General features: G+C 43.0%; 1 protein-coding gene across 1 annotated transcript in view; it reads left to right on the top strand.

The window, feature by feature from the left end:
• Nucleotides 1–564: 564 nt before the first annotated feature.
• CSMD1 (CUB and Sushi multiple domains 1) overlaps nt 565–14354 on the top strand; it is a 1203024-nt gene continuing 1189234 nt past the window's right edge. Inside the window, exon 1 of the mRNA XM_086744017.1 lies at nt 565–660. Within this exon, the coding sequence (XP_086600143.1) occupies nt 594–660 (67 nt within the window). The 5' untranslated portion in view covers nt 565–593. The remainder of the gene's footprint in view (nt 661–14354) is intronic.

The raw sequence follows: 14354 nt of genomic DNA, 5'->3' as shown, positions 1-14354 counted from the left end.
CCCTTCCCCTCTCCGTGGGAAGTGATGGTTGAGTCCGGCGGCGGCTGCTTCTCCTGTGGCTGGCAGCCGCTCCGCTGTGCTGCTCTCGCCGCGATCCCTCCCCCCATCCCCCTCCCCTCCTCCTCCTCCTCCTCCTCCTCCTCCTCCTCTTCCTCGCACTCCCCGCATCCCGCTCCTGCCGCTGCCCGGCTCTCCCCGCCGGCGGCCGTGGATGCCGCTCTGCCCGCGGCGCCGGGCGTGCCCTCCCTTCCCTCCCTCCTCCCCTCCCTCCTCTGGGCGGGCGGCGGGCCGGCGGCACCGGGGCTCCGCGGGCGCTGAGCGGCGCAGCCCCGCCGCGGCGCGGGGCTGGTGCTGGGAGCGGAGCGGAGGGGAGCGGAGCGGAGCGAGGCGCCCGCCCAGTCCTGCAGGAGGCGCCGGGCGCTGCGCGGCGCTCGGGACCCGGAGCGCCGCTCGCCGCCCGCCCTCGCCCCGCGGCGCTGCCTCGGCGCTGTCCTCAGCCCCGCCGCCGCCGCTCGGAGGAGGAGGCGGTCGCAGCCCAGAAGAGCCGCCGGGGGTTTGGTGTGAGAGTGTGTGTGTGTGGAATAACTGCAGACATGACTGCGTGGAGGAAATTCAAGTCTCTGCTGGTTTTCTGCGCGGGGCTCCTCACTGCAGCTCAGGGTAAGATTTGGGTTTCTTGCACTGGATTCATGTAGGTTGTGGTTACGGCACTGATTCCCCCCCCCCTCCCCCCCACCTCAGCTAAACCGCTACCGTTCGGGTGAGCTTTCTCCCTCGCTCCGTTTCTCCGCCAGGAAACGGCAGGCTCCTCGAGCCCGGTCTCCCTTCTCCCTGCCTTGGGTTCGCCGGTGTTCCCCGAGGGCTCGGCTCCCGGCCGGTCACTTAGCCCGGGTAGAAACCAGCAACCCGGGAGCTGGAGCAGCAGCCGCTGCGGCGCTGGGAGAGGAGCTGTGCGCATCCAGCCGCCTGGGCAGCCCCCGAGTTTGGGAACACTTCGCTTTCCGGGCAGGCAGGAACGGCACTCGCTGCCGTGCGAGGGACAGTGACCGGGCTGGCAAGTTTGGCTCTCCTCTCCTCCCTCCTCCCCGGCTTTCGCCGTGCTCAGGGTGGAAGCGCGGAGTGGGTGGCCGCGGAGAGCCGCCCCCGCTTGCCTTCAGCCGCCTCCGCTCCCCGCAAGTTACGCGGAGGCGGGGATGCGGGGCCGGGGTCCCCCCCTCCACCAGCTGCCTGCCCGTGCGGGAGGGAAGAGGGCTGCTCTGCTCGGCGTGGGGAGCATCTCCCACCCCCCAGCCGGGTTTCTCCTTAAAATCAATGAGGGGGAGGGAAGATGAAACGAGGGGGGTGACAGTGGAGAACTGGGTTACACAACTTCAGTGCTGGCCTCAGCCCCATCACTTGCCTCATTGCTGGAGACAACAACTTCCACATTATTCACTTCGCTTCTCATTAGCCCTGCGCTTTTTCATGCTGAGAGAGCGAGCTGCGGGCGTGTTTGCGTGTGTGTGTGTGTGCGGGAGGGAGGGAGGGAGGCTGCTCGCAGCTGAGCACCTGTCCCCGTTGCAGGCTCTGCCTTCTCCTTCTCCCACCTCGCTGCCGGCTGTTTCTGCCTGCGGGAGGACGGTTCCCCTTGCGCTCCGTGCTGTCGGAGGCTCCCTTAGCCCTTCCAAGGCGCTTTACATCCTTCCCACCATTTTCTTTTGCTCATTGCTTTTTTTTTTTTTTTTTTTTTTTTTTGGTGCGGGGGTGGTTGGAGCATAGGGGAAGCCGACCGCGGCCCGGGCTGGCGGGCGAGGCTGGAGCCTTCCCCGTCCAGCGGGTGCCCGCGGCCGGGCTCCCCGTGTCCTTCCGGGCGGCTCTGCAGGGTGCGCGCCCTCCCTCCGTCCCTCCGCAGCCTCTGGCCGCCATCCGCGGGAGTAGGCGGTGGGAGGCCGGCCCGGTCTGCCGGCCGCCGGGCGGGAGCTTCGCTCGGTCCAGGGTGCTCGGTGCCACTGCTCCTCTGCCCGGACCCGGCCGCCGCCTCGCTTCGCCTGGCAACGCCACGCGGTCGCGCTGTCTCCGCGTGTTTGGGGCGCGGGGGCGGAGAGGAGCCCAGGTTCCCTGGGCTGTGGAACCGGCGGCTCCGGGAGGCGAGGCGGCTGCGCTCGGCGGCACACACAGCCCGGGCCGGGCGGGGGCTTCTCGGCGTAGCCGCCCTGCCCAAACTTCCAGCATCCCCCCTCATCCCCTCACCCCGCGCCGCCCCCCGTGCCTCAGTTGGGGGGAACTGTGCGAGCCCGCACTGAGCTCGGCAGCCGCTCCCAGCCCGCATAGGTGCGGGATCGGGGCGGGGGAGCTGTCCCCAGCCGCCGCAGACAGGGCCCGGCTGCCCCGGGACGAGCTGAGGCTGCAGCCGGTTCCCGTGGCGGGCCGGCACCCGCGACTCATTTGTTAAATACACTGTAGCTGGTTCTGTCGTTTGACATTTAAGTGTTTTCTTTTCATGGCTGACAGCACATATGAAAAGCTGGAGGCTGGATCATGGTTATTCAGCGGAGATCCGACGTGTTCTGCTTACATACAAAGGCTTTGCCAGGAACATTTGGGCACTGCTTCTGATGCTGCTCTGCAGAACGTAATTATACCTCGCTTAATGTGGAGCAGCAACACACCCACTTAAAAGCTACAAACTGACTTAATATTGAAGTCAAACAACAGGTAGAAGGGGAACCAGCGGGGACATTTGACATAATTCCTTCCCATTTACTTTCCCAGGCAAATCGTGCACAGGTATCTATATTTAGTCAAATGTAATCCTGAGGCTGAAATTACATTTATAGTTTAGAGAGTGAAACAGCTCCTTCCATAGTAACATGAAGAGCCTAGGCATTCAGGAGCACACTAAATTTTAACTAGTAGATCCCCAGAACTCTATTTTACCAACCCCTCAGTGGTCGAATCATTTGGTAGTCACTGTAATAGAAATTCACCTGGGTTTTGGTTCGTTTGGGGGTTTTATGAGAAGGAAAAAAAAAAGTACTGAAATTCTGGAGGTGTTGCCACAGGCGTTCCCTTATCTTTCAGTAAAATGAGAGGTGGGCTGTTTTCCCCACTATTGCTCATTATGAAATGAAATGGAAACCCTTTGTTGCTGTGCCATTTTCTGTAACTTTTTAAAGGGGCAGGAAAGGACGAAAATGAACATACGTCATCGTTCATTGTGGAAGACTTGAGGTGCAGTTCTATGCATTTCTTTGAACTCATTTTGTCTGACTGATGCATCTGAGTGTTTTGGAAAACACTTGGGGGATTATTCCCTGTCCATTATGCTTTCAGCATCAAGAAAAATTCATATGGAGTCATTTAAAGGAACCACTTTCCCAGAAACTACCCTATCATAGCAGTTATGCTTCAACAAGACAGGCAGCACAGTGTTCAGCTCTGCATGTTAAGGCGGGATTGTTTATAGAGACATTTGCTAATTCTTATAGGTTATATCCTAGCAAATGCAAACATAAAAAACTATTGATTTGCTTGAAACACAAAACATGTCAGTATAATTTCTGTAAAAAGTCATGCTGTTAGGAAACAAATGCTAGATTTAGACTGAACTCAGACTAAAATCCAAGGTAAAAGATTAAAATATCTTTCTGCTGTCAGCTAAGGTCTGTAAACAACCTATTTTCAATTTAGAAATACATATTGCTTAATACTTAAAATTGTCCTGGCACAGGTTTTCAAGATCATTTCCTGGACTTGTTCAGATAACCAAATACATCACCTTCATCGCCACCTAATTGCCTCAAACAAAATGTGTATAAGCAGGCTTATGCACAGAGGTACCATTCGGATTAATGGAAATGGCAAAGGGAGAACATTTCTGTTCTTAAATTGTAACCAGACAGTGAAAGGACTCCCACATCTACAGCTTAGGATTTTGTTTAAAAAAAAAAAAAAGAAAATAAATAAAACCCAAAACATTTTATGTACCCTCTGTTTGCTGCTATCACTTTGTCAAAATAATTGCTATGACTACATCACACAAAGTTACCACAGTGTTTAAGGCCTACTCCTGTTGGACCGAGAGTGTTTGTCTCTTTTAAAGTCATGTATTTTCTCTCTCTCCAAAACACTGTTTTTCAAACTGTGAAGCTGGTCTCTCTAGAGAGGTTCCGTTCTCTTCCAGAGAAGACTCAAGCAATTCTAGGGAAAATGAGCTGAAAAAAAAAAGGATTTTTATGAAAGAACATCAGAGATAGGAGTTGAATGCCCGGCTGCAAAACCAAGTATTCTGTGGATGCATTCCCCATCCCCAGCCATAGGAAATGACCATAGAAGGGCAGAAAAGAGAATAGCCAGCTCTGACCACAGAATATTTTAAGATAAAAATGCATTTACATTTTGGTAAGATCTGTATCTTTCCCAGTTTTCCATCAAGATTTGTATATAATGTCCTTAACTCTGTATAGGAATAGGAAATAGGGCCAATTTGAATATAATACAGTGGAGAGTGTATCCATTCAACAAAGATTCCCCAAACAATAATTTTACACCTTTGAACCCATAGATAAGGTTTGAATTTGCACCATCAGCCAGTACAGGGTTATCTGTTTCTCTGTGGGTGGAATGGGATACTGGTTTGTGGGAAACAGGATACTGGTGTGAGGAGCTGGAGAAGGTACACAAGCACACGCAGGCGTGAGCACAGAAGAACTTCTGGATGTATTGAAATCTGTGAGGGCACTCCAGCACCGTCTGTGATCTGTATATATAGGAACTATTCTGCAGATTGTTTTCTGTTTATTTTGCTGACTGTCACTCCCATGTCCCTTTACACAGCCATGTATGATTTTGATCAGGCATGGACATCTTGTTGGGGGTCGGGGGGGCAGCTGTCATTTTTTTTCCCCTGCAGGCTCTTTCTGTGCAAACATGGAATCTAGCTCTGCTCACTATACGGTAGTATCATTACATATGCATTGATATATGCAAGTTTTTAAAAGACATCTATGGGACTTTGGCTTCAATACCATTTACATTCATGAAAACTTTGGCCCTACCAGATGAGGAACAATCTGAAACTGTAAATATTTTAAACAGAAACCTATGTATTCAGTATTTACCGTTCTCTTTATAAAGGCTGAAAAACCCTAGGAACCACGGATTTCAACTTTTTCGAGACATGTTATCTGTACACTGTCACATTAAACTTCCTTTCGCAACCTTTCCACGGAGAAGTAACTGCTTAATAGTGTGACTGTGTAAAGTCTCCAGTGAATTTAAAGATAAGATGTAATTTGATTTTGCTCAAATCTGTATTGAACTGTCACGTCTTTGAGCATGATGACAGTATTCTGCTAGTAAACAGCCGAAAGTGTAAGCACAGATACTGCAGCATGATGCCGGGATGCCTGTAACCAGCAGAGGGATGCGGTGTGGAAAGGGGAATTGCTGGTTTCACTATACAGTCCTCTGAAGCAGTAGGATAAGTATAAGACATGATCTCTAATAAAACTCAGGCATGCAACTGGATTTAAATCAGGGTCACCGAGTAAGAATCAGCCCTCTAGTTCTCCGTATGGCCGTGAAGTTAGCCAGTTAGACTGAGCTAAATTGGATGTTCTTCCAATTTCTGCAGTGGATGAAGAATGAGAATCGTATGGAAATTCTCCTAATGTGTATGAATCACTTTCTTTTACTTAGATGTTTTACTTTTCTACATCAGTTGCAATTTCCTTTAAACCATTTTTATCAACCAGTAACTTTTGAAATAGGGAAAAAGGCCATTAATGCCCGAGGAAAGCTGAGAGATCTTACTCTGTCCTCACACATCTTTGTTCTGGCTGGATGAAAGACTTCACTCTACTATATGACATTTCTATTGTATTTAAGAAAATTGACACTGTATTTCTTTTAAGCTTTTCTCCATGGAATAACTGTTTAAACAAATTACTTGGATTATTGCTAGTGTTATATTGACACACAAAGGCAACATTTATCAGTTGCCTGCATTTAGTAATTGAACGGTAAATGGAGGCACACAGGCACTGAAAACTCTTACAAGAGTAGTACTGCATCTTATTGCCAAAAACAAGTCTTATTTACTCAGAGACAGTAATTTTTTTTCTGGATTTCTTACTTGTATGGAAAAAAAAACCAAAAAGAGAAAATGGCAACAGTTTCTTCCCATTTTTACCTGGAAGGCACATTCAGTTAAAAGGACAGAGCAAGATTTAATCACTGTTATATTGCTGATGATTAACCAGAATTCCTCTTGATTAATCAGAATACCATCAATGATTTGCTTTCAGCAAAATATAAGCAAAAAAATTTCCAATTTCTTGCAATTAAAGTAATGCTTTAATTTCTAGCATAAAAATTAATCACAGTTTGTTACAGCTTTATAGTTATTAGATTATACATTTTAACTATTCTTGCGTATTCTGAAACAGCGATCCCACCTCCTTCAGCTTCATTTTTTTGCATCATCACTGTCAAGTAAAAGGTAACTTCGGACAGTTGTCAGGGCCCTGTTCTGCTGCAGTGGAAACTGAAATTTCTATTGATTTCAGCAGTAGCTGAATTGGCCAATTTTGAAAAGATTGCTATTCCGAATAAGGCAGACACTGTAGATCCTGCAGCTGAATAGTGGAGCCAAACTTTGTCTAATACGAGCGTTTGTGGCTGAAAACTTCTGACAATGTTTACATCCATGTATGACTGAACACAAGGAAAACTGGATGAATCTGAGCAATCAACCTTGATAATATTAAAATATTTCTATATTTATGGAAGTAATTTGTTTTTAAACAGTATCTCTGATATCTCCAAGCATGATTGTATCTGACCTTTACCTTGCTTGCTCTTTTTTTTTCTCTCCTTTTTTCTAAAATTATGAAGGACAATATACAAAGAAACCTAGCATCATTTTAGTCTTTGGATGTTTTATGTCTCTCCTACAGTATCCCATGGATACTGAAGTGCAGAATCAGGTTCCATATTCACGTCTCCCTGGTACAGTGGCTTTCCAAAAGAAACGTTTGCAGCACTGCAGCTGACACAGAGCTGAATAAATAATAATGAATAAAACTTTATGTGCAGTGTTTGTTTTGCAAACTTGCATAAAATATAGTCAGCATTTTAAAATTACATTTTCCAGCACTTGCTTCATGCCTTATTCTCAATTTCAAGGCAATGACTTTTTCACGCAATTCTGCCAAACATGAGGTTTTTCTTATTTCTTGTCTGAAAGTTTTCCTTCTCTTTTTTTTTTTTTTCTTACAGTCCCATTTCTAAACCTATGTTAGAGTTTTTTATTGAAATTTTCTTACAATTGTCTTGTTTGCAGCAAACCCTTGACATTTGGCAGAGGGCAAATCTGGGGCTAGGGACACACCTTTTCCTCATCCCATAATGTGCAGATCAAATGTAGCCATGATGTGATACTTCATAAATCATTGTTTACTTCCTTTGACTTCTATTACTCTCCATATTGTGTTCACATATAAAGCCCCAGAAAACACAAATATTCATACATATTTTGCTCACGCTGATGCTGAAACACCAGCAATGCACTGGGAACAAAAGCACAGCCAGCCTTGCTCTGTGTTTGAAGCTCAGGTTCAAGGGTGGACCTCAACACACCAGGGACCACAACCAGGATATTTTCTTTTTTAAATACTGGCCCAGCTGTAGCTTGGATTTAAAGCATTTTCACTGTGCTTGCAGTGCCTGCTGCTGAAATGGATGGGGGAGCTTGGCTCACTTTGCTCACTGTATCCAAAATATATGAATGAGGGGGCTTGAATTTGAACTTGTCTTGTATGAGCACATCAGGGTTCAATCCGAGCTCGTGGTGTGTGTAACACAGATTCAGCTGTAGCTTGGGACCTCCATCAGACTGCAGGTGTACAACGCAGCTGGCGGTGCAAGGAACAGGGACGTGATTTTTCAGGGAGCAGCTGATGCCGGGAAGCAAGCTGCTAGGTATAGCAGGAATACGTGAGCTTGTGGAACTTGCCTTGCCCTGAGCCTTAGGAAAAAAAACACAGGTGAGGACTGTGAGGATAAGAAAAAACAAAAGGAGTGATGCTTCTTGTGTAACAGTGAAGTTTTTGAAAAGGCCATTTTGATAAAATACTAAAAAAGGAAAGTGTTTAACTTATTTTTAGACTAATTTAATGTGCTTCTGGTTGTGAAACAAATGGTCATGACAAATCACACTGTTCTCACTAATGTCTGTGGGATATCAATGCAGAATCTGACTGCTTCCAAGTGACTAAGTACACTATTTTAGCTTTGCCCCAGCAGCCAGATTCTCTATTGGTATCCTGCTGATGTTTCTTATAATACATCGATTGAGTCATATAAAGCATTTTCAGGGGGAAAAAGCTGTTTTATAATTCACTTGTAAAACCTCAGTACAAGCAGGCAACTGCTAATATCACAGTCAGTGACCCTCTGCATTTGTAGATATCTCTTTTGAGAAATTAAATTGGTTTTCTTTATCTTTGCACGTAAATATCCCCAGTGCACACTTTGACCCATTGTTTGCAGTGTCTCTAACACTGAAGAATGTAGTGTTAATAGATTTTACGAAGTCAACAGTGGCAGCAACAGTAGCATTTTGATTGTGAGCTATAATCTGCTATTTCTATCTTGCTTTCCTATGAAACATATATAAGGATGGCTTTATCACAGTTTTTAACATAAATGCAAATACCGAAACTTTCCTTTCTTTTATCCTGGTACATAGGGTAATTAACTTGAAAAAAAATCTGTTTGTAGAGAAAAAGCATTCTGCTATGCAGAACTAGGTATGTTGGACTTAGACTCTAGCAGTCAACTGAAGAGTTTGGGTTGCTCTGTGTGAAATTCTAACCAATTAGGACCTGATCCAAAGGCTGGAGAACTCACAGAAAAAAATAAAAAAAATCTCTTTAACCTTAATGGACTTTGAATCTAGCCTTTAGTCACATATCACACAGAGAACTTGCATTAAAACAGGGATGCTGGAACAAATCTGATAATAATAAAGAGAATTCGAACTCTTAGTTATTAATACGAAATGTTTGCGAACAATCACAGAAATGCCATTTGTGTTGAAGATATATGATGCCTCAATTTTTTTGACCCACCTGAAGTGTATCTCACTCCACTGGCTTTCACTAGTTTTATAATTTATTTGCTTCTGAGGAGAGATTAACCTTTAATTGCTTTCTTTAGCAACATTTAGTAAACAGACTGATAGCATGGAGATGATCTATGCAAACAGCAAAGAAGGATTTCTTCAACTCATGTTGCCATGACAATTTAGATTTTTTTCCTGTCAACTCTTGAGAAGCTCTGAAGTCATTTCTTTAAAGCAATGAATCAGGGAATATTTTGGAAATTGAAGTTGCTCTCTTTTTTCAATTTAGTATCGTTTAACACAGTGAGGGGCCTGACCCGAAAGATTTTAAAATCTACAAACAAGAACTATTGCAAAAAACATAACATCAGGAAAGCCTCTTCATGGATCTCTGTTGATTTACACCAGCAGAGAAGCTAACTTCAGATGCATTATCAAGTGATTTAGATTTTGTTTATACGATAGTAACAAATAGTCGTCATAAAAACAATAATGGATAATGAAGAGTGGAGAGGCCAGCTTATAGTTGTCATTTTGATCTTCGTGACAATGTTTTATCTTGCAGCTATTTTGAGGAAATTAGATTACAGAAGGATTATAGAACAAAGAAGGACTAATCATTTTATTTTTGTTACAGTTCCCATTATAAAATTAGTTCAATGAATGAGGAATAAAATCAAAAGGCTGTCCACATATTTAAATTAGTATCCAAGATACTTCCCATGTAATATGTTATTACTAATCAGACTGAAGTTCCCTCTTTTGATTTGTTTTAAATGAAATTGATTGTTTTGAAAATACCTAAAACTAGCCCAAACTACTTTAGTTTAATTCTTAAGAATAAATTACTGGCTTAAAGAGGTATTTCTTAGGTTGCTGTTAGCAGTGAGGGAAATATGGTAAAAGAAGTGCTGTTTCTGGTGGGAAAATAAGTTTCTCTGCAGACAAGAAAAGTAGCTCAGTAATGGTTTTCTTTTAAAAATGTTCCTAGCAGATGATGGCTAGTGAGTTGGTGTAGTTTGTTTACCGCTTGCAATGGATTTGAGATGAGTCATATCACATTAGAAGGAAAATTGAGAAGTTGTTTTGTCAAAGTGAATTCAGTTTTTCTTTTTTTTCATATCTACTCAAATTATTAGTTCTCTTTAAACAGAGACACCTAATTGATTTTTTTTTTTTTAGTCCTGAATCTTGTTGTGTCCATAAATTAGAGTTCTTGTTGCTAGAGACAGTAAGTCCAGGTCGAGAATTTCTGTATGCTGGATAAGGTGACTGAACTGGAGTCTCCTTTCAGTTAGCCTTGTGCATCTTCTTCAAAGTACTGGCAATTTTATTCTCAAGCTAGTTTTGACCACAATAATTTCAACCTCTACAGGCATGGTTGTTTTTTTGCAACCCTTTCTATCCCCTTGCCTTCAGAGCGGGAGTTGACAGAGTAAGGTCTGTAGAATAGGTCCTTGAGATTTTACGTTGTTGATAAATCTTTATTTCTGTCTTATTTCCTTATTGACATTATAAGTCCACTTTACTGGTAATGCATTTCAGTGTATCCACAAACAGTGTTAAAGTGGTACTTACTTATATGAATATTTGATAAAGAAACAGACTTGTGGATGGAATACACTTATGATACATCAGGTCATACGCATTCAGCATGAAAACAACCTTCTTTTTCTGAAATACCTGATGGGAGAGGAGATTAATGTATTGAATAAAAGAACATGTACATACTGAACATCTATCTGAGCTCGTTTTACCTGCAAAACAAGTTTTAGTGCAAAGTTCAAGGATGCTGGAAAGGGGACAGAAGGTACTGCTTGTTGTCAAGAGCCTAGATTTGTATTTTTACTTTCTTTTCAGGAGTGCTAAATCTCTGCTGTTCCTACTGACTTAAGACAAAACTGCAGATCTCAGCACTTTTGAACATCAAGGAATTTTTATTGTGCTTACTTTTACACATGAGAATCATCATAATCTGAATGTAATATAATGCTGTAAAGATAATGGATAGACAACAATATATAGCATTTACTACTACTACTATCTCCCAGGTAGTATCTGAATTAAATGAAGTTTCCAAATCTAAAACAGTTTTATTGGGTTGGTTTTTTTTTTTTTAGGAAGGAGAGGTTCCTCAAGGGAAGTTGTGGCTTGTTTTTCTTTAAAACTCTTGTATTTAAGTAATTCACTTTATAAAAATAATAACAACCTGGATCTGATGTACCCTGGAACAAAATGTTTGTGACTACAACCTTAAAAGCAGCAGCAAATCAGAATTTGGAGTAAAGCCAACTTATAGACTACGGGCTAGATTGGATAATGGAGGCTGTTGTCCTGGCCCAAAATTAAAAACAATCAGTTCCACCTCTGCTTTATTTCCTTAATGAGTATTCATCATTTTTACATTTATCCCACATTGATGGTAACTAGTTGCAGTTCCTTGGGGCTCCACTTTTCTTTTTAAGGAACAGGTCATTTGTAAGGGGGGAGGCCGTACTTTACAGCTCTGGTGGAAACAGGTATCTACCCAGTTTTACCACTGTAGGATAGGCACCAAACTTCTTTTGATATTTTTCTGCATCGCTCTGCAGACCATATTTGCAGGATGGATAGATTTGTGCAAATGTTTTGCGTGTGCTTTGTCACATAGCACTGGTACATTCAGGTACAGTTTTGTAAAGCTGAAGCATTTTGTGCAACTCTCTCAACAGCAGTTTGCTTCTCCAGTCTACTCGGTCACACTGCTATTGTCTAGGTACTATTCCAAAAGAGTGATGTGCATGAGGATCAGGTCACCTGGGGTGAAAAAAAATCAATTAAAAAAAAGAAACTGCTGTTTGGTGCTAGAAAGATAATGTACTGGCCACTGTGAAAAAATAAGCTATTGTGGTGACAGAGACTGTGGCAGGTGAGGGATGGGCATTCAGCACAGAGGACAGCACAGACAGCCGATGGAAATCGTTCTTATAGTTCATTGACACCCTCTCCAAGAGAACCACTGAGGAAGATAAGCTATCTCAGAAAAAAGAAGTTACATTTGAAAAAGCATGACAGCATGTAATAGCAGTTTCAGTCAGGACTATTTTATTTTTTTAAATCAATCCTCACTGTCATTATTTTCCCTCTTCCACTCAATTATATTTTGTCTATTACAATATTTATTCTTTAAATGAAAGTTCATTAGGCAGTGATGTGTGTAGTGTGATTTATTAATTTTCTTCATGGTATATATCAGAGTATAGGGACCCATCATACAAAGGTTTATATGAACATAGGGAAAATTAAATGGACAGCATGGACAACATTGTGAAAGGAAACTCAGACCTGGGGAATGTTATTTCCTGCATGACCAGAATCAAGCAGAAAACCTTATCTTCTGAAACTTAGTCTGTAGCAGCTTCATGCTGCCCTGTATTTTCCAGAAGACATAGTCCAGATTACTTCGCTCACATCCATCTGTAATTATTCAAGTTTCTTTCTGATCTCCATTACTGGTATTTGTCTTAGAGAAAGAGCAATGCATAATCACCTTCCCTTATTGTCTCTGGTAACACAGGCATACTGGTGTCGTCTGAGCAGAACTGGTAATACAGCTCAAAACTTAAACTTTCTGCTGGGAAATGCTCTCAGTGGAAGCCCTGGTGCCACTACTGTGTGGGTCTGATACAGTCTGATAAATAACGACCGGTGCCCTCATGGGCATGGCAGTTCAGTCGCTGAGCTGATACACAAGCTATGCACTGGCGTGCTGAAAATAATGGCTTTTATCTCATAGGACTGGCAGAGCTGACACTGTCGGATTCGCAACATTAAATACTATTTCTCTTTCCTTTCCCCTTACTGTTTCTTTAAAATTTTCCTTTTGCAGACCTTATCTTTCTTGTTCCAGCCACTCTATAATTTTCTCCTCTGCTGAAGGAGACACCTTCTTTGTTATGCTCCAAAGTGGCTGTTTAACATTCCCATGGAGGAAAGCGCCCAGGGTCTAATCTGTGATGACTCTCTGGACTGGGAGCAACCAGCATAAAGGCTGAAGATGGGCACAGGGCACTTTTAAGACCTGAAGAACTAAGCCAGGGACATAAGCTCTGCCCAGTTTTTGTGCATGTCCCATGAATTTGATTAAGTTTCAGTCTTCACATATTTAAAAATGCAAAATGTGTCACATCAAATCAGACCAAAATAACCTCTCTCTGACAATGGCCATTAGCAAATACATAGAAAAAAAATGCAGGAAACAAGATATAGACAGTCTTATATTTTAGCAGCCTCTGGCCAGTTTAGGGAACTCTTAGCCAGAGGTTGCATCTATGTTCAACGTGCATCAACAAATTTAACCTTCATCAATCTGTTCTTGAACCTATTCATAATTCAGACTACCACACTATTTTCTGACAATCTGTTTTACAATTTAATTCCTGCTGTGCAGAAAAGCACTGCATTTTCTTGTTTTGGAGCTTCTACCTGCTCATTTCCCTGAGCACTTACAGCTCTTCAGAAATACTTCACCCTGCAGAGAACTTTACATCTGATAGATACAAAGGGGTGCTGTGAATCTGTAAATTACATACTTTTCCCACGTACACCTAAAAATTCCATACTTATATAACCTAACTTCAAGTAATACTAATGTATGATTCCCAAATGCGTTTCTCATAATTGTTAACGATCATGATATTGTAGTCAATGTTGCTGATGCACTTAAAAGAACAACAGTCTATATAGCATTATAAACAGTCACTTCCCTCTACCCACCATCTCAGTACCTAGTTTTTATTCTCATCAATAGTATTTTGATTGTTTGCTTTCCAGTAAATAGTAAAGACCATACACAGTGACCATCTGAGTAACAGTGATGTTCAATATTCTGCCCTATGAGAGATTTCTGGAGGGTCAGTTGCCCCTCTGTGGTCCAGTGTAGCACTAGTCACAAGTAATCTCTTGATGGTGTTCACTTTCCTGGGACAATAAGCAAAAAGTCAGGTGAAAACTGGTGGGAGTTGTAACAAACTTTAATGATGGGATCTGGTGAAGGGTTGGATTTCTGCGGAGATTAGATAAACACTGCAAGAATTTCTGTTAGAAAACATTTGGGAAGAGGTCCGTTATATTGAGAACGCTGAATCCATGTCATCCTTCTAAGTCAACCAATTTCCTGCCCCTGCTCAAGATCCAGATCTAGAACAAATTGCAAAAAGTAAAAGATAACATTGAAAATTCTGCCCTTAGATAGAGACTTATCTCAAAC

Source organism: Chlamydotis macqueenii, chromosome 3, assembly GCF_036417535.1.
Source record: "Chlamydotis macqueenii isolate bChlMac1 chromosome 3, bChlMac1.mat, whole genome shotgun sequence".
Lineage (NCBI taxonomy): Eukaryota > Metazoa > Chordata > Aves > Otidiformes > Otididae > Chlamydotis > Chlamydotis macqueenii.
Note: the sequence above shows the minus strand (reverse complement) of the source record. Positions and strands in the feature narration are given on the sequence as shown.